The sequence below is a fragment of the Tamandua tetradactyla genome, chromosome 17 (genome assembly GCF_023851605.1).
Source record: "Tamandua tetradactyla isolate mTamTet1 chromosome 17, mTamTet1.pri, whole genome shotgun sequence".
Taxonomy (NCBI): domain Eukaryota; kingdom Metazoa; phylum Chordata; class Mammalia; order Pilosa; family Myrmecophagidae; genus Tamandua; species Tamandua tetradactyla.
This window is the reverse complement of record NC_135343.1, coordinates 42,516,364-42,543,688: the sequence shown is the minus strand read 5'-3', so window position 1 is coordinate 42,543,688 and position 27,325 is coordinate 42,516,364. Positions and strand designations below refer to the sequence as shown.

The 27,325-nt window shown below is 45.1% G+C and overlaps 1 protein-coding gene across 1 annotated transcript in view; it reads right to left on the bottom strand.

The window, feature by feature from the left end:
- ANTXR1 (ANTXR cell adhesion molecule 1) overlaps positions 1-27,325 on the bottom strand; it is a 252,599-nt gene that overhangs the window by 64,859 nt on the left and 160,415 nt on the right. The window contains exons 13-16 of the mRNA XM_077134446.1: positions 25,466-25,561; positions 10,884-10,925; positions 5,922-6,017; positions 5,230-5,397 (exon numbers count right to left, since the gene is read on the bottom strand). Of these exons, the coding sequence (XP_076990561.1) occupies positions 5,230-5,397; positions 5,922-6,017; positions 10,884-10,925; positions 25,466-25,561 (402 nt within the window). The remainder of the gene's footprint in view (positions 1-5,229; positions 5,398-5,921; positions 6,018-10,883; positions 10,926-25,465; positions 25,562-27,325) is intronic.

The following is a 27,325-nucleotide window of genomic DNA, read 5'->3' as shown; positions in this document are numbered from 1 at the left end:
GCTAACTGTCTAAAGTTAAAGAAAAGTGCAGGACAGAAGCTCTTTGAACCTTGATTTTCTGAATTAGCCAGAAGGTAATGGATTTATCAAGAACATACTCCTTTGCACCAGAAAAGCCTCAGGACATTCTTCCATCCAGTCCCTGGGCCTTATCTAAAACCTGGGAAAGGGCCCTTCTGAGTTGACACCACTTTATTTATCGCAGAGCTTCTCCGCATGATATGTTTCAAGATGTGGGCTCTCACACCCCAGGTGGAATTCTGATCTGCTGCTGTGAAGCTATAACAAAGATTTCTCCACTTATCTGACCACCCTTGGCCAGGCTGCATTGGCTGACATTTAAAAATGGCTTCCTCCCAAACGAGGTTGACATTTGTAGTATAAAATGAGAATTTTACCAGTTTCAGGATCCCTATGTATCTCAGTTTGAGACAAAAATTTCCAGTCCACAAAGGTAGCCAGAAGTTCTATGTATAAATTCCTCTTTTGTTTCTTTATAAACAATATGAATATGCTGGAAATGTCTCTGTAGGTGCCATTCATAGCACCTGGTGCATGGTGTTTGTGGTTGAGTTTCCTTCCCTTCCTTCTTTCCTTCCTTCCTCTTTCCCTCCATTTTTTTTTTTTCAGTCAGGCAGCAGCTGCATCTTCTCTTCTAACTTGTCTGGAAGCTAATTGGAAGTTAGTCAGAGGTTGAGAATTCTGAGAATAGTTCAACTTAAAAAGCGATCTCAATTTTTGCACCTCAAAATTTATGGTAAATAATCTGACCAATGTTTCCCCTCAAATGAATGAAATTAATGCATAAAGTTACATACACACAAGGTAATTTTTGGTTTGCTTTCTTCTTCTTCTTTTGCTCTTTCTTAAAAAAATTTTTTTGGAATTATGCTAAAGAGCAGCTGGAGAGGGACAAAAGTCTGTTCACCATCAGCAGCACATGTGACAACCTTTAATGTTCCAAGATGTCTTACTTGGCTACACCCAGCCTCATACAGAACAGTCTCGTGAAAGCCGGCTGCTTAATAACAAGGTAGAGGTGCGGAAGGTCAAGGGAACAGGTTGACCTGATGGAAAATGAATAGAAGCCCACCTATCCCCCAGACCCTGCAAGTCATACAGCCCTTGTGTGCCATCTGGCTCTCATGGAGAACCGTTGGCCAGGCAAGCCAAGGTCTGGCTTTCCTCCTTCGTCTGTCATTTTCAGTCACGTGCACGAGCTACCAGAGAAGGTGAAAAATGGTTTCTGTGAAGGCTTCGAGCCTCCTCATAAACCTGAAAACAGTCCTGGTTTTCGTACATCTGGAGACCACATAGCAGAGCATTACTTAACTTGTCTGACATGGTCAGCCCCATCTAATGAGAAGCACGGGGTGCTGTGCATCCATGGGGTAAAAACTGACCAAAGGAAAATTCAAGCCAAACATCAGGGAGACCTTCCTGATCATGAGCCTGGAATGAGAAAGGGGTGAAGCATGGCCAGTGCGGTGACAGCCTTAAATTAGAGAAGGGAGTTGCAGAGCTCAGTGTGGCCCCTCGCCCTGCAAGAGAATCCAAGGGGTTTGCTCGGCACAGGTACCCACCTGCTTCTCTTCTTTCATGGAATGCATGAAATATTGAGTCAAAGGCAATACATTTAAACATGTATGTGATTCTGGGCACTTTCATTGGTGAACTAGGAATGGTCCCAGTATCTTCTGAAAACTGTGTACTAGGAGGACGTATTTTCCCATTTGATGGTGGTGGGGGGAAGAGGGCAGGTAGTGGGCTAGTTGTTCTTCACAAGCCCCGTTGCCTCCATCCATTCTCTGTGTCTCTGTCTTGCTCTCTGCCCTGAAAGGCCGACCCTCTACAGAAGGGGTCATCTGACTTCCTTGGTTTGGCCAATGAGTAGCTCCAGGATGGATGGGAAGGCAAGGTGCGGTAGAGGTCGGAGAATTTGTTCCTTCTGCTTCCCCTCTGCCCCTCTGTGCTCTAGCAGTGGCTGCATTTGTCTAGGTCTGGGCTCAGTAAACCTTTTCTGAAAAGGGCCAGAGAGTAAATATTTTAGGCCTGTAGGCCAAGCAACCACACCAAGGATATTAGGTAGGTTATGCCACTACTTAAAGGGTAACTGTTTAAACATATAAAGCCCATTTTTAGCTTGTGGGCCCTACAAAAACAGGCAGTGGGGTGGTTTTAGTTTGCTGATCCCTGCCCTATGGCTACACATCCTGTTGGGGAGTCTCCTCTCCAGAGCTGCAGCTCTCACTGGGCTCCAGCAGCACATTTCCCTTCCTTGCCCTTTAGGTCTAGGGGTGTAACAGATGCTAGTTCCTGGGGCCTCACCATCCCGGAGTGTCTGCTGAAGTCTGCCTGCACCTTTGTAAAGAGTCTCCTCATTCCTCAGCTGGTTCAGCTCTTTTGAGTGTGCCTTCTCATTCCTGCTAAGACCCTAACCATCCACGGAGATGGTACAGGAAAGGCAAGTGGAAGCTAAATGTTTTGTCCAAGGCCCAGCGACCATCTGAGGCACTGTGGCTGGAGCACGCATCATGCAGACCCTGTGAAGTGGAGATTCTGTAGTGAAGACTGCCCTTCCTCCGGAGGACAGGTAGAATGACTATTTATGAACTCCTTTCTGTGTTGCTGTTCTCCAACCTTCTTCCTGCCCTTCGGTCACCCACCTCACCCAGGAACACTTAACCATTACTTTTTTTTCTTTCCTCTCCTCAAAGAGATGGCAAGAAGAAGGCCACCTGCCTTGGCTGGAGAGTACCAAAATGATCCTGTGGGTCACAGGAGATGGTCTGCCAGCATGAGGCTGTAGGAGGGGTCTCATGATTCCTTCCCACGCCTCAGCTCCTTAACAACAGATGGTGGATCCCCACTCGGTGCTGGCCACAGAGCTGCATAGGGGTGGGAATTCAAAGATGGACTGAGCATCGTGGGTGCACTCAGGGAGCCACATCTGGAGGAGAGAAGACTCATAAACCTGAGAAACTAAGCCTAGGGGCTATTCATCCATCTCCTACCCAGAAGAGCTAACTGAATAAGCACTGGCAAGAGAGGCATTTGCACTTTCTCAGGTGGTAACAAGGGAGCCCAGTGCAGGGCATAGTGCATGCACCTACATCACAGGTCTTCTCAATCTGGTCTTTTTGGTGATTCCTTGCTACTCAGATCCTCTACTATTAGACATGAACCCAGCAGTTTATTTCTGATATAAATGAACAGTGTGAAATCTAATGTGGGTCTCCTTGCTGGGACTTTTGCTGGAATCAATAACGGGCGATGAATGCCTCTTGTCTTGTTTGAATAGTTCAGGCATTGCTGTGCTTGGGAGTGGTAATTGGGGAAGCATAGTAGTCAAACTGTCATGGAGGGAGTTTGTATGTGAAATTTGAAAAGGGAGATATTGAGGATAAAGAGTTTTACTTGTTGAGACAAGTAAGTTGTGAGGGCCAGTGTAGGACTGGAGGCCTTTTCTGAGACTCTGAGTCATTAGATTTGAGGAGGTATCTGGGATCTGTGCTTATTAAGCTCTCCTGGTGATTCTGATGCTCAGCCAGGTTTGAGAGCCTCTGTGTACTCATTTTCTGGTACTTAGGGGGCACAATGCAAATACTCATCGAATTGATACTAATTTCAAGTTTTTAGGTTTTGAAATGCTTATTTACCTCACAAAACTCAGTCATAAACCACCAGCCACTAAAGGAATAACAAGCAGAAACTGGATTATGCAAACAGAATTCCTATTCTTTTCAAAGTCCAAGATTACAGAAATGAAAGCCTGGCTATAACCAAAGATATTTTATTAGTTACGAAGTACAGATTCCTGAAAGCGACACAATAGAAAACCCCCTTTCCTCTTCATCTCTGAGGTTCTGTTTGGCTCCTTCCTGTCTGGACATGCATGCACGCCACTGCATGTTCCACATTAGAAAATAATTAGAAGCAAACAGCTGATGTTAGTCAAGCAAGCTGTACTTCGCCCACATCTTCCCAGAGTTCAATCCGTTGCCCCAGGGTTGCTTATCTTAAAAAAGAATCTCACTGTTTAAACACAACACGGCAAACCAAAAAGAAAATTCTTTGAAACTAGTGTGAGCGTGTGCTAGCTCAGCTGGGAAAAGACAACTACCAATAAAGTTTCACGCCACTAATTCGAAGTAGTGTTTCCTTTGATTTCATAGCAGAAAGGTTCTAAAATTAGCAAACAACTCAGGGAATGATGAATATTATTTTTGCTAGAATTGGAAGAGGGGTAGGTCTTAGTGTGTGTGTGTGTGTGTGAGAGAGAAAGTGTGTGTGTGGTGCTGAAAGATTGCTCTCACAGTGGGTCTTTCATTTGAGGTCTTGGAGTTAGCCCAATTTTGCTTGTAGTTGGAAGCTGGAGCCCTGAGTTGGGGCCTTGGATTCAGACCTGGCAGAGCAAGGACTGTCCCAATCTCAGCTTCTTTCTCTATACAATGAAGGAGTGGGGACAGATTGTGTCTAGAGTCTTCAACCATGAACGTGTAGTGCTCTCTAACAACATCCGTGGTGCAGATGCTGATGGGTGAGGCTGCAGAGCAGGGGCAGGGGGGAATCGCGTGAATTTAAAGCCATGTGCACCCAAAGGAAGACTAAAGAGGCCTTCAGGAAGCATGAACTGTCTTTGAGTATCCAAACTTCCCAATAAACTAAAGAGGATTTTAACCTCCGGAGGTGTGGAGGGATGAGCGATGGTGGAGAGAAAAGGGGATTTGCTCACAGCCAGGAAGAACAGATCTCAGATCCGCAGCCAACATGACGTCCCCCAGATCCCCCACCATCCACTGGTGTGTCCTGATACACTGGTGGGCAGCTCAGGTAAAGGGGAAGGGGGCTTATGTTATGGCAAAAGGAATAGAGTCCAGGAATCAAGGAGAACACTGCCATGTTTGTTAGACAGTGGATCTGCCTACCAAATGAAGGTATGAGATGTTATGGAAACTTATAATGGCTCTCTGTGGCTACAACCCCAGTCATCTGACTCATGGTCCACACTCTTTCCACGAAGCTGCCATGGTGATTTAAAGAAGCATCGTCCTCCACTTTGATAATATGGATATTGAGCTTGTACTTCCAAATCTGTAATTTTAGAAATTTGCTTCCCTGAAATCAGCTGGATTTTGGTTTTGATAAGTCATATCAAAAGATTCTGATGGTTACTATGTCAGTGATTTATCAGGAATGAAGATGGATTTTGAACAGAGAGAGACACACCTTTATGGGAGAGTACCACTTTCGGGGCGAAGAGGGCCTGCGCATGTTGTTGTTGAGATTTCGAGGTTCAGGGAATTCGTACTCCTGCTCTGGCATCTTGACTCTTGCATTCTTGGCCTTTTCCAACTTAGCACCTTCTTCTGTGGAGCCCTTTTCTCCCCAGCGAACCTGAAAGAAATAAAATACAATGAAACAAACTGAGAAAATAAAATGCGCTGCCCCTTCAGAACTGTATAATCACAAATGTGTGATGTGCAACAGGAGTCAACCAAACGCTCAACTCATTTGGGTTTCAAGGGCCAGGGAGGAGGGGGAGATGTGGAAAAGGGAAAGGGGGAGAGCTGAGGCGAGAGAAGGAGTGAGCCACGAGGATGGGTTTTCGGGGGAAAAGGCGTCCCGGCAGTGGGACAGCATAAGTGAAGGGCTCGCAAGCCAGGTGAGATCTTTGGACTTCATTCCAATGAGAGAAGAAAGCTTTGGGAGGTCTGAGCAGACGGGTGAACTGCTCTGACTCACGGTGGATGAGACATGGGGGAGCACAACACAAGGCTGTATCTCCCATCGCCCCATCTTTCTACCTCACAAACTGAATCCCCACCAGACCTCAAGTATGAATTTTCACCAATTTGCCTTTGTTTTCCATCGATGAGTGGCCAGCACATAGACAGGTGCACGTTACGCTGTACTCTTACCTCCATCCTTTTGATGCCCCCGACACCTCGTCCACCGTAGTAAGAGGCGTCTACTGTAGGCCACTTTTTCTTAGGCAGACCATCATCATCTTCTTCCTGCAGAGAGATTGTGCCATGTGACCCTTCCATGACACATGCAGTAAGCAAAGCCCTGTCACCACAGGAGAGCAAAAGGGAAAGCAGGCCTGGGGACAGCGAGGCTCAACACGGACAGCAAAAGAGAACATATAACTAAGCCATGGACAGACCAAAGAAAACGACGGCCACCTCTGTGTCAATCTCAAAAGGGGCTGTGGGCCCCACCTGACGTCACCTGGGCCTGGGTGGGTAGTATTCCCGCTCAGGAAGGGAATGTCCCATGCTCCACCAGAGGACGGACCCTTCCTGCTGGGACAGATGCTACATGCTCCTCAGGTTCTGGTGAGATGTGATGCTCCATGTTTCCCTTTCTAGCACAAGTTCGAATCCTGGTGCCATTACAGCACCTGTGTGATTTTGGGAGAACTGCTCAACTTTGTGGTCCCTCAGCTCTTCATCTAAGGCAGCCACCTGTGTCCAGAGCTGCACAATGATAAAATGCAGCGGCCCAGGAAAAGTGTTCTATGCGGTTGCTTAGATCACTGTAAATGCTCAGTAGCTGTTATCACTAGCAGTTTTTACAGACTATTAGTTTTTGCAGACGTGCATGTAATATTCCTGAGGAGTAGCTCCCTTCTCCTCTCATTAGGGACACTTGTCAAGAGACAATAAACCAGGACACTAACTTTACAAGCCTGACACCATGCCTTCTCTTAAGATAAACTCCCTGCAGGCAATTTCAGGCTTGTTACTTACGGCACTCAGAAGGCAGTCAATTCACAAAAACAAAGACAAAAAAAATAACCATAGTGGCCACTTATACATCATTGACCTCCATCCTGTTTATTTTTGCCAATGCCCTCAACAGTCAGATCCTGAGGCCTTCATTCACCTGATGCTAAAAAGTACAATGCTTAAACTTTTGTTTAGGTCTCCTCTGGGAGAAATAAATACTTGCTTGATTTATTTCTTTTTTTTTGTATACTATATGGTGGGGTCATATTTCATTATTTTTCCATGTGAGTATCCCGTTATTGTAGCACCATATGTTGAATTTTTGTTTGGCTTTTTTTTCTTTTTTGCGGGGAGGTGCCTGGGCCGGGAATTGAACCCGGGTCTCCCGCATGGCAGGTGGGAATTCTACCACTGAACTACCCTCACACCCCCTTGCTTGATTTATTTCTGACATCATATTAAATTGTTTAAGCCAGAAGGTTCACTTGAAGAGAGTTTCAAAGGGAAATGAGTGGCAGGGAGCTCCAGGAAGGGACTGTATGGTTTTTCATCAGCAAATGAAATGGACTATTCCTTTGTCCAGCCCAGGCCTAGCCAAGCCAGCATGGTTAAATAAGAACACTGCAGATATGTGCGCTATGCATCCGAAAGAATAAGAAAAGGGTGGGGCAAAGGAAAGTTTTCTCTTCCCTAACACTATTACCTTTTGCATAGATCTGTGTGTGTCCGAGCCATGTAGCTGCTTAGGGCTAGGCTGTAATCAACTTTCTGTTCAGTCGAGGCACTTTCTGTTATGTTACTTATCAAGTATTAGTGAAATTGGAAACGGTAGGATCTTTGGGAACCTTTAGGAACTGCAGGTGGCAGAAGCATGTGGCATCCGTTCCTAGCTGTACTTGACTTTCTAATATTTAATTAGACTGGTGTTTGGGTAATTAAGTTAAATTGATCCTGAAGGCCACAGTGCTGTGTCGTGTCCACTCTGCCCTCTCAGGGCGAGTCCTCTCGCTGTATTTGGGGACTGGGACCTGTTTTGCAGCACATGAGTCTTTCCTTTGGCCACAGCTTATTGGATCAGGAGTGGAGGAGCTGACCCGAAGGCAGGTAGTCCATAGGTAAGACATGACTTATGATGTATGATCTATGATTTGGGGTGAAAAGATGAGTTGGACCGAATTTATTTCTCTCTTGGGAATTGGAAGAAAGAAACTGAGGTAGTAAGCAGTGGGAACAGGAGCTGAAATGATGGTCTGAGAAATGCCATCAGGTAGGGTCAGGGTAGAAGGGGTCATGTACAAGACAGAAATAGAACAAACAAAGGAAGTCAGGTAAGGGAGGGCAGAAGGGGTAAATTCCCAAGAGACGCCTTGAGTGAGGGGAAAAGAGACCCACAAGAAGAGGTGGGTTGCTGATTACTGGAGTTCCTGATGTTTTCCCAGCCTCAGTACCTGGGTTCTTTAGTCTTGGCTTAGTCGAACCAGTTTTTTTTTTTTTTTTTTTTTTTGTAGTCAAATGATCTTGATAAAATCTCAGAGTCAGAAAATCCATGGAGGGTGGTTACATTTAGAACTATAGCATCAAACGATGTACTACTCATGGGTGCCAGTTACTTAGAATAACTAGAAACTTGGTGAGGTAACCTCACTCTGCTGCCAATCGGAGAAGACCCTTAACCAGAAGGTGCCCCAGGGAGTTACTAAAATGGAGCTTCCTTGCTTTTATTGAGACCTTGAAATCTCAAGTAATTTTGTACTCTCTTTATATAGGGGTATCACTCTTGGTTACTAAAATGTCAGAAGGTCATGCCTTTTTATAATATGTATTTTGGTATCCCCTATTAAAGAGGATCGCTAAGAGTTCATTATAAAGGCTTGTAAAATTGCCTTTTATTCTCTAAATTTAAGGTTTCTTTCTTTCTTTTTTTTTTTTTAGATAAAATAGACATGCCTCCATTTGGATAAGTTGGTTATAGAACTGATGAAAATTTGGATAATGAATAATATACTTGTTCATATACTTGGCAGAGAGTGTTTGACTTCATACAGCTATCAATTAGTTAGTTGCTATTGTAAAGCTCTTTGGAGAGAACTCAAAGATTAATTAGAATAGATCCTGACCTTTACGTAGCTAATGGAAGGAAAAATCAATAAAATACTCTGGGGTACCCAGAGAACCCACATGAGAAATCAGTCTTGATGGAAGGAATTATAGTGTGCTTTGTGGAGGTAGTAATGCACAAAATACTTTGCATAGGCTAAGTTATGTTACTTGTTTCTGTGGGATTCTTTTTTTTTCTGCCAAAACACATTAGGAAGGACATTAGGACCGTGGAAATCATGGGGCCAAGAAACTCTCAGGACTGACAACACATGCTAAGGCAATCAGCAGACAGAGCCTGTCCCTGGTCAGTCGGGGTGCTCTTTTCAGCCCAACGCAAGGAACCCATTAGATCTCAAGAATCCCGAGGCTGGCATTCTGTTTCAGAAGCCAGGTCTGCCTTCTTCTGATTCAAGTACAACTTCTCTAAAAATATTGGATGAAACTGGAAAAACTCAACTATTTCTCTTCCCTTGCTTTTGGCTCACTCTTTCTAGGTGATTTTCTGGTTTTGCCTTCTTTCCTCCTCAAAATTGTCTTTGTTGAACATCTGTGGTGTGGAACCTTTGTTAGATGCTGGAGTTTGGGTTAAACTAGAACCCCACGGTGTTACCGCAGGAGGGTGCCTCAGTGCCCTAGTACACCAAGGACACAGTGGCTGCCAAAAGTACCTTCCAAGGGCAAATGAGGAGCCAGTATGAGAAGAAAGGGCAACAGCTCCTCTAACTGAATGTAAGGAAGGCAGGAAGCGTTCTTCACCTCAGGACAAACGGAGTAAGCCCATCAAGGGAGATTCTTGCCTTATTTTTTCTTTGGGAGTATAGGAGACAGTCACACACAGCAGACACAAAGCCAAACTGGGCCGGGTGGAACTAACCCCGACTTCCTTCTCTTGAAGGATTGAGGGAAGGTTTTTGTGGATGTAAAGGTTTTTTTTTTTTCCCTCCCTCGTCTTCTTTGCACAGCAATGTAATTTCCTCCCTTGATTTCTGGGCAGAAAGTTAACATTCCAATGAGATGTGCTTTAATTGATTGCAGCTATTAAATCCCTTGGCTTCCATGCGTATACTGCAAGATACAGGAGCCATGTGGGATTTTAAACCTCATCACTATTCTTTCTGTATGTAGGAAACTTACAAAGGCATTGGGAAGAGGCCTGGTCAGGGGGCGCTGCTTGATTTGCACACAACAGGCCTTAGGGATTGAGGACAGCGCACAGGAAACTTCATCAATATGATCTTTTGGTCCCTTGGAGTTTTCAGATCTGTGCCGTGGCTTCTAAATTGGTGGGTGTTTCATTCAGGGACTCCAGCTACCTCAGCAGTGGTCAAAGGAGTGGAAAAGCCACTAGCCAAGCACTCCTGCCCAGGGATGCTCTTTCTCGCAACCAGTCTTTTGTGCATCTACTATATTTCAACCCAGGCCACCCGGACAGCAGAACCGCCTACTGGCCGATTTAGTGATAGGGTCTCGAACTTCTTTTTTTCTCCAAATGAGAAGGATTTTGGAGCAAGGGCAGGATATCAGTGTACACCTCTCCAGCATATTTCTTTATTTTTTGGCAAATCTTTTGATAACATTGTTTTAAATTAAAGAAAAAATGAAATACTTTGGCATGAGGCTGTTCCTAGAACTAGGGCTTATTTGGAGAACGTGGGAAATCTGCCCTGATCTGCACACTTAAGATACGCATTTCTGCCAGAAGGAAGAGAACCCGAAAGTGTTTGTTTCAGAGGGAAATCAGTACCTCGCAGCTCTAAATAATTGTAATCAGCAACATCTATATTTGCATCTCAAATTTTATCTTTGGTGGGGAGAAAAGCTGCCATAGCATTCTGTCTTTGACTGCCAGTTTAGTTCAGCTTCCATTTAATCCCTAGTTAGCAAAGGGACAAAGTCATGGGCTTCCCTCCTTGCAGTTTCACAAGCAGTGGGGGCCTGGGCTTGTCTCAGCTTTGCTGGGCAGGGAGCTGAGTCTCGGGCCAGCACAGCCAACTCCCACCCCACTCCCCTGCTCTGTCTACCCGGCTGCACCCTGCTCTGGTCACTTACCTCACTCTCCTCTGCAGGTGGTGGAGGGGCCTCCTTGATAATCTGAAAAGAAAAAAAAACAAGTCCGTACAAGTCTCCAGCCACCTGATTTCCAAGAAGCCTGCTCTCAGGAGGAGCCTTGGGGTGTGGCCATCATGACCAGGTAAGTGGACCCAGCCAAAGCAGGTCTAAGTAATGCCAAGACATGTCTTTCTGGGCACAGCAGCTCAGATAGTTAGAGCATGTCTCAGGCTGAGGCTTCTATTCTCAATTGTGTCTGCTGTGGATGTACATATAGAAAAAAAATGGATTTCCACAGTTTCATTTGTTTCCCAGGTAGCTATCTTGTAAATTTATTTATTCATTTACCTATTTGATCATTCGTACATCAAATCATTCACCCATCCATCAAACCGTTTACACATTAAACAAAGAACTGTTACCCGACAGAAGATAGGATGAGTGCTGTGAAGATGAATCAGATTTGGACCACACTCAAGTCACCTGCAGTCCCATTCACTGTCATTGGCCCCAAGGGGTCCCCATGGAGGGAGAGAGTGATTCCCGACAGAGAGGCAGCTAACGAGGGGGAGCTGGGGGCTTGTTTCAGGGTATGACAGTTAGGGAGAACACAAGTATAAATAATAATATTAAAAGACTGTACTCTATGACTGCTTCCTCATCAGAACTGAACAGAGGCAGGTAGCATGCAGGGCAGGCAAGCAACTGAGTGTCCCTTTTAACCAACGATTGATGTGGGAGAAGGACAGTGAAGGAGAACATCTGGGGGCAGTGAGCAGCCTCTTTTAAGTTTTATCTCTCACTTGTATATCCCATTCATGAAAGGAAAGCCTTTGCAATTAATTAGATTCACATCTACTGTGACTCCTTTATGTCCTAAGGCGGGCTCCTCAAGGCAAGCTTATTTCAGTTCTCTATGGACAGTTCTTTATCATTAGAGGAATTCTGGTAAATTCAAAGCTTACTACATATGACTGGATGCCATAGCATCAGGGCTGACCTGGACCATTTCATGTGTGGGCGCCTCAAGCACTGTCCATGGGGCCAGTTCCTGAAACTTCTAGCTGGAGAGCTAGATGCAGACCAGGCCACCTGCCTGGCATCAAGCTCTTCCTCACCTCTCCCTATGAAGCTCGCACCTCCTCTGATTTGATGATTCTTCTGGGACCTGGTTAGGGCTCCAATCTCCACTGCTATCATTCATCCTAATGCTATCTGTAATGTCATCTCTGATTGATTAGCTCGGGCACCATGACATGCTACCTACCTGAAGTTCTATCAATACCAGCCAGTGGTCCAGTTCTCTAAAAGTATGGTATTCAATTAATAGAAGAAAACAGAGACTAAAGCCTCCAAGGGTTTCAAACTATCATTTCATCTGCCTCTACTTCCTGGCCATTATGGGAAGCCTGGTGAAGGCTTTTGGAAAGGATGAAGCCGTGATTTTGCTCACCCACTCAACCTTGGCTCAGAACTCCTTAAGAGAATCTCTGGGGAAGGCCATTACTGCCCAGTGCTGATCTCCCATCAGTAATTATTTTAAAGCAGGAAATGCCTGGAAAGGGGATGGTGGGGTAAAGATCTGGGACAGTGACCTGGAATGCATATTAAGGCAGGATTAGGGAGGAGAGTGTGAGGGAGAGCAGGATATTTGGGAACACGGACAGATGTTGACAAGAGTGTTTAGAGCAGCCAAAAGGCCAGAGCTTCATAAAATGAGACTGGAGGATGGTGTTCAGACAGTGGCCAGGGTAACTTCACCTTAGTGAACTGGGTATTCTATTGTAGGCCAAGGACCTGAGATTGGCCAGGGCTTCAAGGGTGTCTGCTGCAGGACATTTGCCCATGCATGTGTGGGTCTGTGACATTAGTCCAGAATCTGTCTTCCCATACACTAGTGGTCAGCCACTTGATCCAACCCATCCATGGAGCTGCCATTCAATGTAGCTCATCAGGTATTTACTAAATATCTATTCTATATTCAGTAACGTGACAGACTCTGGAGGGGAACCCAAAAGACACTGCCTAAATACATGGCTTATTAAATAGTAAGCAAAGATCTAAGGTAATCTACTGTAAATTGAGCTTCTGGAAATATGCCACCAAATTCAGGTAGAGAGGACTTTGGAATCTTGAATCTGGCTTCACTTGTTTGATATCTGATTATGATCATCAGCAATGCAGAAGTCTCCTGCTTAAGCTGTCCATCACCAACCTTTTCAGGGGACAGGGAGCAGCTTGCCCATAGGATGGTAGAAGAACTTTTTCAGAGTGGGATCCAGCCAGGCTAAGCCTGAAGTCATGAGATGATTATTCCAAACTGCAAAGATGGATGGGCTATCTGTGAGTGAGCCGTATCCATGCTCCAAGACCAGCACACAGGCCATGCAAAAAAGCTCTAAGCATAGAGACACATCAACTTTTTCTGTCTCACCCCTCTTGAGGGCCAGAGCCCAGGCAGACTGAAAGAGTTACTTGAGCACAGGTTTGCATCACTCTTGAGCCTGCAGCACCACCACAGTCTTGCTGCAGACAGAGCATTCTTAAAAATACATTCTCAATGTCAGTACCTACAAGTCATCAAGGGTTTCCCATGGGTGCGCAAGATAAAATGCTAACTCCCACTCACTGTGTATAAGGCCCCACAATAATGTGGCCCACCACTTCTCAGCCTCACCTCTCCTGCAGTTTGTGCACACCAGTATCCCACTACCTTGTTGTTCCTTCCATATACCCTGTTGCTTCTTACTTGCAGCATCTTCTGCCTAAATGCTCTGTACGCCCTCTCAGCTTTGTGCTATCCCTGCCCACCCCCGGCTAACACCTACTTATCAGATGGCTCTCCAGTAAATGCACCTCCTCAGGGAAGCTGGTCCTGACCTCACAGAGTAGGTGAGGTCCCCTTATGGGCTTTCATCACCCTGCCTATTTTTTTTTGGTAGTGCTTTCCATTTTAATGAAAAGATTGCATAATTTTTTGTTTTCAAATAGAAGGACTAGAAAGTCTTTAGAGCCAACTGGAATATAAGCTAGCATCACCCGAACACTAAAAAGTTTAGATTTGGCTTGGCCCAGTTTCCCCAGCAGATTATGGGAGGGATGTCTAGGTGGTGGGTCATCAGCTCCCTTCCCCTCATTAAAGGAGAAATTTAAGATGGGCAGGGCTAAACATACCCTTAATCGAATACTTTAAAGGAAAAGTCCTCCACAAATACATTTACAAGCCCAAACTGGTAAAACGGAATGGCAGCACCTGGGGTAAATCTAGGGACACGTTTCCCATTTCTGCTTTGGAAGCCAGCACTACTTCCCTACTTGCCACCATCTTTAGTTTGGAGATTTGGGATCATAAAAAGTGAACTCTGTCTCTCCTTCATGGGCATGCTTTAAGCTCTCCTAGAATCCCTCTGCATTAATGGTTAGATTGGTGATATAAAGAGGATAAGAAAAAAAAGACCAAATATAGAACTTTTGGATTCTATGGGCATTTCTTTGCTGCCTGAGAATTTCTTGAACCCGTGCTTTCTGTGAATTGGGAGGTGTGCCTTTTCTTCATCTTAGCAGTAACTTTAACTCTGATTTTATCCATTCTCAGATCAGGAAGACATGGGGTGAGCCAGATTTGACTGAGACTATTATATGGATAAGGGACAAAAAGTTAGAAGAGGCCAGGTAGAATTGTATCAAATTGAAATCTTACTGACAACTTCTCAATGTATCAATACAATTCAAATGTTCATGTACTTCCCTTGGTTTGACTGTTTGAAATGGCAATGGCAGAAGATTTGGAGATAGAGTTAAGATGGTATGAAAATAGTAGAAAGACCACATGTGCCCATGTCACATTTGACACCTGGGAATTTTAGGTATTTTGATTTTATGAGTCAAGCACAACTGATTGGTTTTCTGTAAAGCTCACATTCCGTTAATGTGAATTAGAGCACCTGGTGCATTTCCTTTGCTTGTTTTTCAGTTCTCCACAAGTATTCAAATTTGGCTACTAATTTGTAGGTTTTGATCCTTGACACTTTGTTTGCCCTTGCCACCTCTCCAGTTATGGTCATGTGCAAAAGGCAATCTTTCCTGTTTTTAGCAAGGGCACCTCTTCTTCCTCCCAGGCAACAGCCACCCTGGCTTATCAGACATTCCTGTAAAATCATGAGTTAGATCACAGGCCTCACAACAAACGGGAGGACTCCAGGCCTGGCTATTTCTCCCTGGTCACCAGCTATGCTTCTACTACCTTGTAGAGAAGTCTATCCTCCACAACTTTTCTCCTCCGCATCTTTCCTTTTGTCTTCTCTCTGTGATGGGAATTGGTTATAGGCTAAGCTGGACAAGCTCATTTGAAAGTCTTATGGCATGAGAAATAGGTCAAAGCAGGAGACATTTTTGGCCCCTTGTTGGGAACTGCATCATGGGCCTTAATCCAATATAGCTGAAGTCCTTATAATCAAAGGAAACTGGACATGGAAAGACAGAGGCCATTGGGAGCAGCTGGAAGTCAAAAGTCAATGGAACCAGGGAGAGAGATGAGAAGTTGCTGCCATGTGCCTTCACAGAAAGATCAAGGAGGCCCAAAGATTACTGGCCAGCTAGTGGATACCGACCCTCGGAGGAAGCATGCCTCTTAGCCTCTGAAGACATAAGCCAATAAATTCCTGTTGTTTAGCCAACCCATGGTGTAGTATTTGTTTAGGCAGCCAAGAAACTAAAACACCCTCTTTGTTCTTAATTGTAGGTGAATGAGCTGGGTTCCAGGCATCTCCTGCAATCTCCTCTAAGTCAGAGACTGAGTTCTCTTGTTAGAAAGGAGAACATTTCCTTGAAACATAGCCAACACTACTGAATGAATAAAGGCCGAGAGAACAGTTTAAGACCACTATTTATTAAAGTTATCTTAATTAGCTCAGTGGTTTAAAAGTATTTGGAGAATCAGAATTACCTGGAGGGCTTCCTAAAACAGGTTTTCTAGGCTGCACCCTTCTGCCCTTGAGTTTCTGATTAGGAAGTCTGAGGTGGGGGCCTGAGTATCCACATTTCTGACAAGTTCCCAAAGAATGCTTATGCTGCTGTTCCGTGGACCAGAGTTTGAGAACCAGGAATCAGGTTATTTCAACTAGATTCCTCAGTTGCCCCTGTGAGTTGTTTTGCTTCACGTCAGACAGCCCTATGAGTGTTCGTTGGGATTTGCTCACGGTTGATAAAAAAATTAGCTTTGAAAATGCTTCGGTTGAAAGATTATGGCGACCCTGCTCTACCGCGAGGGACTCCAGGGTTCTGTGGTCAGTGTGTCCTGTAGGGACGACAGAACTGTCGGTGAAGGAAATGTTCAGCTCTGCTTGCAGGCTCTCCCTTGCTTCCTTTGGTGAGTGTCTGTGCTCCTCTGAGGGCAGAGCTGGCACAGCCCAGATCCCTGGAGCCACCCTGGAGCAACTCCAGCTGGCCAGTTCCCTGGGAGTCAGGGACACAGGGTTTATCTTTCACTGTCTGCACCACCGGCAGCTCCTTCACTGAACTGTGTTTGCATCTTTTTCTTCTTCTCTGAACTCAAGGCAGCTAGAAGAGATGGGTATATTGGTCACTCTTATCTCTGGCATGTAGCCCAGTATTTTTCTCAGCAACTATTTCTGGAATGAATATGTGAATGTTCTCATGAAGGAGAAAGTGAAGGAAGCATTTCTGATGATTCTAAACTTCCTTGCCCCTCAAAAGAGCACTTCAGCTGTTTGAGGTTCAATTCCAGCTGCTCAACTCTCCACATAAACATTTCTTTAGTAATTCATATGCAAATAGTCCCTAACTGCCAAAAGTGTGTTGTGACACTTGGGGATCAAATTACAGTCATAGGCTGGACTTACAGTTAATGACAAGACTTTATTGGAATGCATCAATATCCTATTCTACCCATGAAACCCAGCCTCCAAGTAAATTCATTTGCCCTGTGGTTCAAGAATCCTCCTTCCAGCTTTCTGTCTGTCATGGATTGACTTGTCCCCTACAAAGACGTGTTCAAATCCTAATCCCCGGTCCTGTGGCTGTGAACCCATTTATAAGCAGGGTCTTTGAAGATGTTATTGGTTAGGGTGAGGCCAAATTGACCTTAGGGTGGACTTTAGTCCAATATGAGTGGAGGTCCTTTAAGCACAGAAAATACGGGTAGCCAGTGGAAGACAGATGGCTGAAAGGTGGCCATGAGATGGGGCACCTGCCGACAAACCACCACCACAACGCCACAGACTTCAGAGAAAGCACAGCCCTCCCGATACCTTCACTGTGGACTTCTAGCCTACAATGTGGGGCAATACATTCCTGCTATTTAAGCCAATTGGTGTCTGGTACTGTATCACAGCAGTCCTGGCAACCAAGATAGTGTTTTAGACTAAGTTTCTAAGTCTTTCTGAAAAACTGAAGAATAACGTACACTCTTTTTGTCACAACACATATATGTAATGTATGAATTTATTCACATGCGGTAGGTAAATAGGGCAAGTTACCAAACTATGAAATCATGTTAGGTCAAAATATGATTTTTCAGGAGGTGATTGTGCTTTGTTCACTCAGTCATATCAGGTGAACATCTGCTACCTGTTGTGACCAGGGGTGGAGTATACAGAATCCATACACACTTCATCTTCTTTCTCACCCCTGTTTCCCCACGTGCAATGCATATTGCATTGGGTCCCCATAAAATCATTTACTACAGACTCCTCAACTTGAGGACGTGTCCTGGTTGTGAGAATTCAGGTACTGAGTGAAGGAGGAGAGACGCCTGTGAAGAGATGAGAGATAGATGGGAATCATGAGAGCAGCTGGCCTAAAGGAACCCACTTTGAGCTTCCTCAGAAAGCCTGCTGAAGAAGCAAAAGGAAGGAGAAGGATCCCCTCAGAGCCACCGTTTGCTTTGAGAAGGATCAGAAGCACGTGTCCTGGATTGAAGAAGCAGACATAATACTGAGAGCAGCAAAACTGCACTGTCATGACATTCAGTCTCATTTGGAACCATACAAACAACCTTTTTTTTTTTTTTAATGAAAAGAAGAAACTGGCAAAACAGCAAAAGCTGAATTTCTATTTTGAGCCATCGCAGAAGAAGGAATAACAAGACAATGAGTCACAGCCATACACCTTTGATGTTGTGACACTTCATCCTAAAAATGCCCCTCCTTCTATCTCGTCTCCGTAACGTGAAGCCCCTCTGCCACATCACGCTTACATACACCTGGAGACTTCTGTTTATTTTTTTTTAAGTCAAAGCACAGTGCTATATTTACTGCAATATTTTTTATTAAGAATTTAAGATGTTTAAAATGGTGATTTTTGAGTCTGTAGTTCATTTAGATTTTTTGTGTATTACCTCATGAGACTGCACGTGTTTGAATATTTGGCTTTGATCCTACTTCCCTCATTAGTCCTGCTATTTTCATGGAACCCAAATTCCACAACGCAGTGATATTTAGGAATACACATCATATTGTAGGATAAATGATGGTATTTAGAGGACTTTCAATGCATCTGCTACTTAATGACAATTGTTAACTGTGGAAAGAGCAAGGGAAAGATCTCCGGAAGGGCCTGACTTGTTGACCACCTTGCTGATTTTTTGTGCTTTCCATGTGCATAGCACAGTCCCAGAGAATCTAAGTAAAACTCTTCCTTTGTGTTTGGTAATTTTGGATTGTAAGTTCGTGTTTAGCTCACATTTACCCGTGGGAATCCTAGGGAGTGCAGGTTGAGGGATCAACCTGGAGAGAGGGTTTCAGATTTGCAGATCCCTCTGGCACTTCCAAACAGGAACATGTTTTTCTTGGCTTGGGATCCTAGAGAACCCAAGGAGTATCAATTTGAAGACTAAAACTCTGAGAGGTTATGGTTAGGAATTCCCAGGGAAGACATCCATACACATCTATACTTCAAACCCATAGCTATTGTCTCACTCCCACTATCCAACTTGGGGCAGGAGTCTCAAATCCAACTCCCATGATATTAGGGTCCAGGACCTTTGTAAGGCTTAGAGAAACCAAAAAATATTCCCCAAAGCAGCCACAGCTTTATGGTCAATTTGCCATCTGATTTCTAGATCCTTCTTTATTTTGGCTCTGAGAATGTCCATTGTTCTTTTCTTTTTTTTTTTTAACATGGGCAGGCATCGGGAATTGAACTTGGGTCCTCGGGCATGGCAAGCAAGCACTCTTACTTGCTGAGCCACCGTAGCCCACCCTGTCCATTATTTCTTGTGAGCCTGGCTAGGCATTTAAAACAATTTTTATTATATTTTATTCAGGAGTGCTTTTGTTTTGTTTTGCCATGTGGTCCTCTGTATTGCCAGTCCACAGCAATTGATCCTTTTTTTTTTTTTTTTACAAATGTTTTCCTTCTGCATTTTCGGAGGGGTAAGTTCAAATGAATGTGGCAGTTTGATGGCAGATGTTTTTGGAGCCTTTAATTTAAAGCATTGCATGCTGTGGGACTTCCGGTTTGATCTCTTAAAGACTCAGCTGCTGCCTCCCTGGTGTCGAAGGCTGAATGTGAGGGAAAGCCAGCTGAAAGGAGCTGGGTGTGGCAGCAGAGCCGACTGAGAACAGAGAGGCCATTGAACTGGGGCTTTAAAGTCACAGATAAAACGGGGTGATATTAGCTCCCACTCGTGCACTCCAGCTTTCCATTCCGAATTCCAAACCTTATAATAAGAATTCTTCTAGAAGTCAGAGGAAAATAGGCAACTTGATGTGCAAAACATCTAGGAAGGATGAGATGCAGGCTAGCCGCAGATACATGAATCTTTCCACCATATAAACAGTATACATTTAATAGAAACCTCACAGCTGACTGGAGCTGGCTAATGTCTGCCAAGTATTGTTTGAATCCAGTAACTTGACCCTGTAAAAATTTAGCAAAAGCTACTGCCAAGGGTGTTGATCTAGAATTTAGTACAAGAAATTTTCAAAGAAATGAGCTCAACTTTTTTCTTTGTTCCATTTGGACCTCACATTTCAAATAATTGTTGGCCTCTCATCTCATCTCCTTTAAGACGGGGATGAATTCAAAGGCCAAATTCATTAGTATCTAAAAAGAGAGTGGTGGTAGGAATTTTAACATTGGTTGATCTGGCCAAAGAAAACTTACATAATAGATTGAAAGAATCACTGCATGTTCTTCATTAGACGATATGTCATTGTCACTGCAGAATGCTATTAAAATGGAACAGATTCCCTACGGCTGGAGACGAGGCACCTCTGTCCTCTGCCTGGGCTATGGACAGGGTGATTCAGCCACGGACCTACCTGTGGAACTTGAGCAGGGGACAAGTGGACCAAAGATGTTTCGATGATGTTCACAGTAAACTTGTTGGCACTGAGGCAGCTTCTGAGGAGGGCAGGGAGGTGGCCATGCCACAGAACCCAGGAGCCTCCTCTTTCGGTTGCTTTGGCATTCTCCTGGGCTGTGTTTCCCAACCAGTATTTGGCAGAATCCCAGTGTCCCTCTAGATGTCAGCATGTAAATAAGTGTTTGGGAGGGTGGGGGATGGAATAAGCCAAGGAGAGTTTTCAGGGCCAACAAAAGCTTTGAGATGCACAATGCAAATTATCCTATTGAAGGCTCTGAGAAGTCCTGCAGTTAAGACATTTATTCAGCTTAGTTTAACAGTATCTCTCAAACTTATTGTCTAAAATACTTCTTGTTCTGAAGGGTACCTATTAACATCCTTAGGGTACTACTGTTCTGTGGCCATAGTTTGAGAAGGCTGACCCTGATTAGTTGTGTTATATAATCCCCAGGGGTTTTAGCGTATAACCAGGTTTGAGAACCAAAGGTCAGGGAATCTGAAAGAGGACAGAACTGATTCACTTACAGAATGTGAGAATATAAGGAAGCAACCTAGCACTGGTATGGTTTCAATTTTCTAATTTTTCCTAGGGGAAGCTTAAAGTTGAAGTTTTCTGCTATTGCAGCTCAGTTGTCTTTATTTTCAGTGTCCCTCTTTCCATTTCACCCAGCATGCGTGTGGGTGGGGACGGAGGGAATTAAGGCAGTGGGGAGGCCAGCCTGGCCAAGATGAGGGAAGCAGACTGGGTGTGTGGGGCGGCACTCTGCAGGGGAGGGCAGGCCATGGCACAGCTCGGTGTGCCCGCGGGGTTATCCTGTAAACTGCAGGGGGAGGCATGTCCAGTGGCGAATGGGTGGAGGCTGGAAAGGGGTCAGGAAAGCAACTCATCTACGCCCAAGACGTCTGGAGGAGGAGCTTCTTGTATTAGTAGTGTTTTTGTTAAATACACTGTCAGCAAGTCCCTCTGGAGATGTTAGACTTGGTTGTTTGGCCCCACAAATTAAATGTATTCAAAAGTGTGGAGCATACCACTGAAAAACTGAACGTATTTGTATTTCAATGTAAGGCATACCCAATTCTCTGTCAATTTCTGTCCTTTGAAATTTGTCATTGGAGATAGCCAGTGGGCTTATTTGATGAACTATCCTTAAACTTCAATAAAGTGAATGACATATGATCTTTTACATAAATCTTTAAAAAACTGTTCATAAGATGCCCACAAGGCTATTAAAAACAAAACAAAAGAAAACAGAATTTTGTTTGTAATAGGGAAAAACTCTGAATGCATGAACATGAGCTTCTTGCAACAAACTGAGTAAAATATGTCTGCTGCTATTTGATCAAAAATATAATGATTTGGTTTGCCCTAAATACCTCAGTTTATGTAATTGTATGGCAGAAGAATTGCAACTTTATAGTGAAGTATTTTACTCAGGGTTCATGAGATACTGTTAATCTCCAAATAAAACGGCACATTTCTAGGATTCCATATAAGAGATACATACAAATATCCTCTGTTATGTAATATTTGATACATATAATACGTTGCATGTAACTTGTAAATTATGGATTACATTAATAATGCAAACACCCAAGAAACCACCAGCTGATACAGTTCTGTCTGCTTGTGGGTTCTTTCTGTATACTAGTCCCCTTCCTCTGAGATGATTGAGCATTCAGTTTAATTTAGAAAACATAAATTATGCACGAGGTACTGTACTTATTTTTGGGATTAGTTTTCAAGACTAGTTTCTCCATCCCCTGGAGGAGTTCATGGTAAAGTGAAAGAAGTATGCCAATGAATAAACACGGTGTTAGAATAAGAAAATGTTTTAATAGATGCGTGAAAAAAGCGAGGGAAAACAAGTGAGGTAACAGCCAGTTCTCTTTGGGTAGGGAAAAGGGAAGTGTATGCAGGAAGCTACTGAGATGTACTGATCAGTGAGCTGGACTTGGGAGCAAGTAATTTCATTGTGAGACAATGAATGGTCAAGCAGATTTTGAGCAGGGAAGTGACCTTGCTGAAAGTATTTAAAAAAATCTCTCTGGCGAAGGTGAGAGAGACTAAAAGAGTAGTTAGAAAGTTATTGCAATAGTTGAGGTGAGAACAATGAATAAATGCGAAACTTAGAAGCCAAAGGTATACCTTGGGAAACCAAGGGACAAGCTGTGAAACACTGGAAGGTTTTTTTATTTTTTGCATGGGTAGGCACCTGGAATAGAACCTGGGTCATTGGCATGGCAGGTGAGAACTCTGCCACTGAGCCACCATGGCCCACCCCACTGGAAGGTTTTTGATCAAGGATCCCTCTCCATCAGTCATTATCAATAATTATGCTTTGTTATCCTGGCAATAATGAGTTAACCAGACTCCATTTCACTGGAAGATAAGAGCCCTGATGGGAGAGGATTTTTTTTTTTTTTTTTTTAAGGAAAGGCTGAATACAATGGGTAGTCAAGAGTCCCTGTCACCCATCAGATATTTTCTTCCAGACAGGACCAGCAGGAAGCAGAGGCTGCCCAGCAGTGGGCAGGTCTGATATTAACCACTATCCCTGGTCTGGCCACACTGGACGTTACATTTTGAAATGCTTATTATGGTTAATAAATAGCTACTTGAGTGCTTCTCCTGCCCTGGCCTTCCTCTATGACTTTTTGGACCTCCCCTTGTCCAACCACTAAACGGTTAATGCTAGGCTCAGGTGGATGGGGCTTGTTCCATATTTTGAATATGCCCCTGGAGAGAGCATTGCATAAAGGGGGTTGAAGGGACCCAGCAAAGACAAACCTCAGGTTCTCTACATTTTGCTGGCCCTTTCTGCTCTCTGGCTTTTCCCCACCATTGGGACGCAGCTTTGGTACTAGGCCTTGGGACATTTCCAACACGTGAGGCAGGAACAGTGACAGAGGAAGGTTTGGGGACTATCATTTGCAAGGACTTTCTCTGCTGTCACAGAACTCATGAGGAGGAGAGCAGCAACCTCCTGCATTCTCTGACCAGGCTTCTGAGGGGAGGGCCCACGTCTGCCCTCCTTCCTACATACTCCCGCTTAGGAGACACGTGCCTTGAACCTGTTCCCCCAGGACACCAGCGCTCATCTAGGAAGCAGGTGATCCAGGCAGTAGCATCTGGGCCCTGGCCAGCTTACAGAGCTAGAGGGCGGGGGCTGTTTTTATGGACATCATAAACAGGAAGATTAACCTCCAAGAGCTTTCCTTGTAGGGAAATCCTCTGGGACTTACAAAATCAGACCAAATTAAGACATTTTGGCTGCCTTTCAAAGCAACATGGACGTAACCAGATAAATTCATTGAAAAACATTTTGAATATTGCAAAATAATTTGGCCTCAGGTGACTCCACTTCCAAGAATCAAAGGCTTTTGGGAGCTATTCCCCACCAATATAAATTGAATGCCACACAGAAGAGTACAGATTCATGTTATAGTGAAAGACATTAAAAAAAAATAAATCAGTTGAGTGCTTGTTGGTATTTTAAGCACTATATATAGTATATATGTACATATGTATTTATATATTTTTAATCTTCCCAATCTACCTATGAGGTCAGTGCACTTACTGTTCCCATTATACGATGAGAAAACCGAGGCACAGAGAGGTTAAGCAATTTGCCCAAGACCACACAGCTACATACCTGAGTGGTGGAGCACTGTGTGGTTGTTTCATTTTTCTCTGCTGTCCCTACACAGAGGTAATTGTGTGCAATAATCAAAGGGACTAAGTGAACGAGGGCCGGGTTTAGCCGAATGGAAACACTGCCTGCTGTTCACAACCTACTGCCCATGTCCTTCTGACACCCTTCTTTAAGAGCCCAGGGCAAGGTTTATTTTTCATTTTTTTTTAAAGAATTCTAGACTTGAAAATGTGCTTGCTTTTGATGTAAAAAGCACCCTGGCTGACTCATTTTTTTTAACCCTCAAAAGAAAACGATTGTTCAGCCTTAAGTATTTAAAACAACATTTAACTCTAGGGCAGCTGCGGTAATAATCTGCTTAAAATCATCCTGAAACAGGGCAGTGTGGTCCCTCCCCACATTGCCCCACGTGTCTGCCACCCCCCATCCCCTTCCCGCAACACCCACAGGTGGCTGGGGGTGCCGGCTTCTTCTCAGAAGCCCTGGTGCACGTACGAATTCTTGTCCTGCCTCACTCACTTTCTACCTATTTAAAATGCCACTCAAAGCTGTTTCTCCTCCTTTTCAAGTCCAGAGCTCTGTGAGTCTCCATCTTTCAGTTCTGTTTCGTTCTGCACACATACGTGAGTCCCCTGCACTCTGTGTTAAACCCTGGGAAGTCAGCGATGGGATGAGGAGACCCTGTCCTGGAGAAGCTCACTGTCTACTTGCCCCGCTCTGAGGAACGGACGATGCGATGGAAGTGGAGCAGCGTTCACTTTGAACCCACCAGCACTTTACAAAACATACTCTGATTTTGCATAACGGCAACGTCTCTCCTAGTGGAGATGTGAGAGTTACTGTTTTCAGTTTATTTGGATATTATTTTGCTTAGGCTTTTCCTATTCTAATGGCTGGGGAACAGAAATTGACAACCAGTCATATACTTTATGGGCAAGGCAAATACAGCAGGTGATTCCAGGCCTTAAGCTATTTGGAAAGACACCGGCCAGGGCTATGTGGGGACTGCGGGTAACAGTGGGAGGGGAGGTGGGTGCTTGTTGACTTGGCGGCTGCAGTGTCTAACCCAGTGCTGAACACCAGAGGGTGTGTCCTATAAATGTTTGCTAAAATTAATGCAAGAGGTAGGTGCTGCTCTCTATTGCTAAAGAGAAATAGGCTCGAGGCACTCTTAGATGGGCAGACTTGTTGCTTAGCAACCAGCGTGGCCCCGGAAGAGTATCAGCTGGGACACCTCGACACACACACACACGTGTGCACGCACACATGCACACACACACGTACTCGCATTTACATGTCAATGACACTCATCGTGTGCAGTGCCCTGCAGCTCCTCCCTAAGCCCCGGCCGAGGGGTCACCCCAGTTGCCCTATCCTAAGCAGGCGCCTATGGGCCGCCTCTCTCCCTGCCCTGTGCTGACTCTTCTGAGCAGTGATAGTTCATACCAGTTTTGTATAAATTGTATAAGAACACGTGTGATTTGCCCTCAGTCTCCATCGATTTTTGCCCACCCCCCGCCCCACCATGGTCCTGTTAATGCCGCCCTTTGCCTTGTGCAACGAGAGGCCCAAGGCGAGGAGGGAGCGCTTGGGGCACTTACCACGGTGCAGCAGAGAGGCCAGAACCACCAGAGGAGAGCCAGGGCCAGGAGCAGGAATAGAATCAGCAGGGCGATCGCCAGGATGGTGCCGTCGGACTGCGGGGCCGAGAGAGAGGACCGTCAGTGCCACGGGGCCATGGGTGCCACGAGCATGCACTTTGGCGCCTGCCCCTCCTACGCCCCCATTCCCTGCATGCCCGTCACCGATACACAGATTTAACACTTAGCAAATGGTTGAAACGCTGCTCATCGTTCTTGGGCTTGTGGCCCCGAAACACACTCTATTTAGCCAATGCAAAAGCACAATGGATTCATCTTCTCGGCAAGACTGTGCTCTACCCTTTGAGTAATATTCTGAAGGACTCTGCAAGAGGCAGAGCAGGAGGCCGCTCATGCCGCTGGACACCAAGATGTCCTGCACTGCTCTTTGGCCTCTGGGCCCCTATTTCTGCCTGCTGACGCCCTCCCTGCTCGCTGGTCCCTGAAGGGTCACCTGGGCTGGACTCAGGACAAGCCTGTTGGTGAGATGAAGGAAATGGAGCACAGGGCAGCTGCCGCTGGGCCTGGGAGGCCAGGGTGGGGGCACAGTCAGCACCACAGCCAGACCCAGTGGCTCAGCGGAGGTGAGGGGGAGGGGTAGACACACAAGACAAGTTTTCGCCACTTCAAAACATGCTTAGGCCAGTCCTGAAAGTAGACCTGTCTGCTGTGGCTGAGATGCTTGTTGACTTTTAGCAGACAGAGATTCCACAGGTGTTAGCATCCTGAGGCTGCTGGTTCAAGGAAACCTCTTGAGAAGATGGTTTTAGTCCCCTCTGTTGTCCCTCCCTCCCAGCTCGTGGGAGTGTAAATGGGCGCCACCTTTCTGGGAGGGGGCAAGTGGACATCAGTATCAAAAGCCCCCTTCTGAGTAAGGCCGGCAACTCTACTTTTAGCCCAAGGAAGTAACCAGGTATGTTCGCACAGAGAATACTACTACTACTACTACTACTACTACTACTAATAATAATTGGAAATGTTCTAGATGTTTAACAATTAGGGAATGACTAACTAAAGACATTGTAGAGCTACCATGCTATCAATTACTATATAGACATTAATTATGTTTTCAAATGTCATTTAAATGATAGGAGAAAACATTCCTGATATAACAAGTAGACTCAGGTGTATGTCTTGAGAAGGAGGAAATCAGAAGGGTTGGAAGAATCTTTACAAGAATATTGGCAGTGATTTCACTGGCCGTGAGTTTATGGCATCTTATTTTTGTGTATCTGTTTTCTTTCTCTCTCCTTGAACAATTCATAATGAGAAAATGAACCCCTGAAGTTGTTCTTTACACATCTGCATTTGGGGCTCCCCCTTTGGTGCCAGAGATCACCTGGCCCAGGGGCTCTTATCTAAGCTCTGGGGACCTACGAGGTTCACAGACGGGCTCAAGGAATTGGACATTTCTGACCCTCAGAAATGACACCCAGACTGGAGGTGCACGCGTGTTCAGGGAAGGAGGACAGTGGGGTCACAGCATCATCAGATTCTCCATCCTGCACCCCCCCCCCCCCACAACCCTGACCGGCCCCACTCACTGAGGAGGGAGGCTGTGCCTGTCGCCCGGGGTAACAGCAGGCTGACGGCAGAGCTGGGGCGGCTCACTACCACTCCGAGTGCTCAGCCAGGGTTACGGGAGGCTGTTGAAAGGCAGCCCTCACTCCCTGGAATGCCTTTGACCAAGAAGCCTGGGAACTGAACACCCCCGGGCGGCAGCAAGTCAAGGCTCTAGAATGCGATGGTCCCCTGGGGAGCCGCAGCCTCACAGGGGCAGGTGCAGGGCCAGGCAGCCGAGGATGGTGGGTGGGGAGAGGG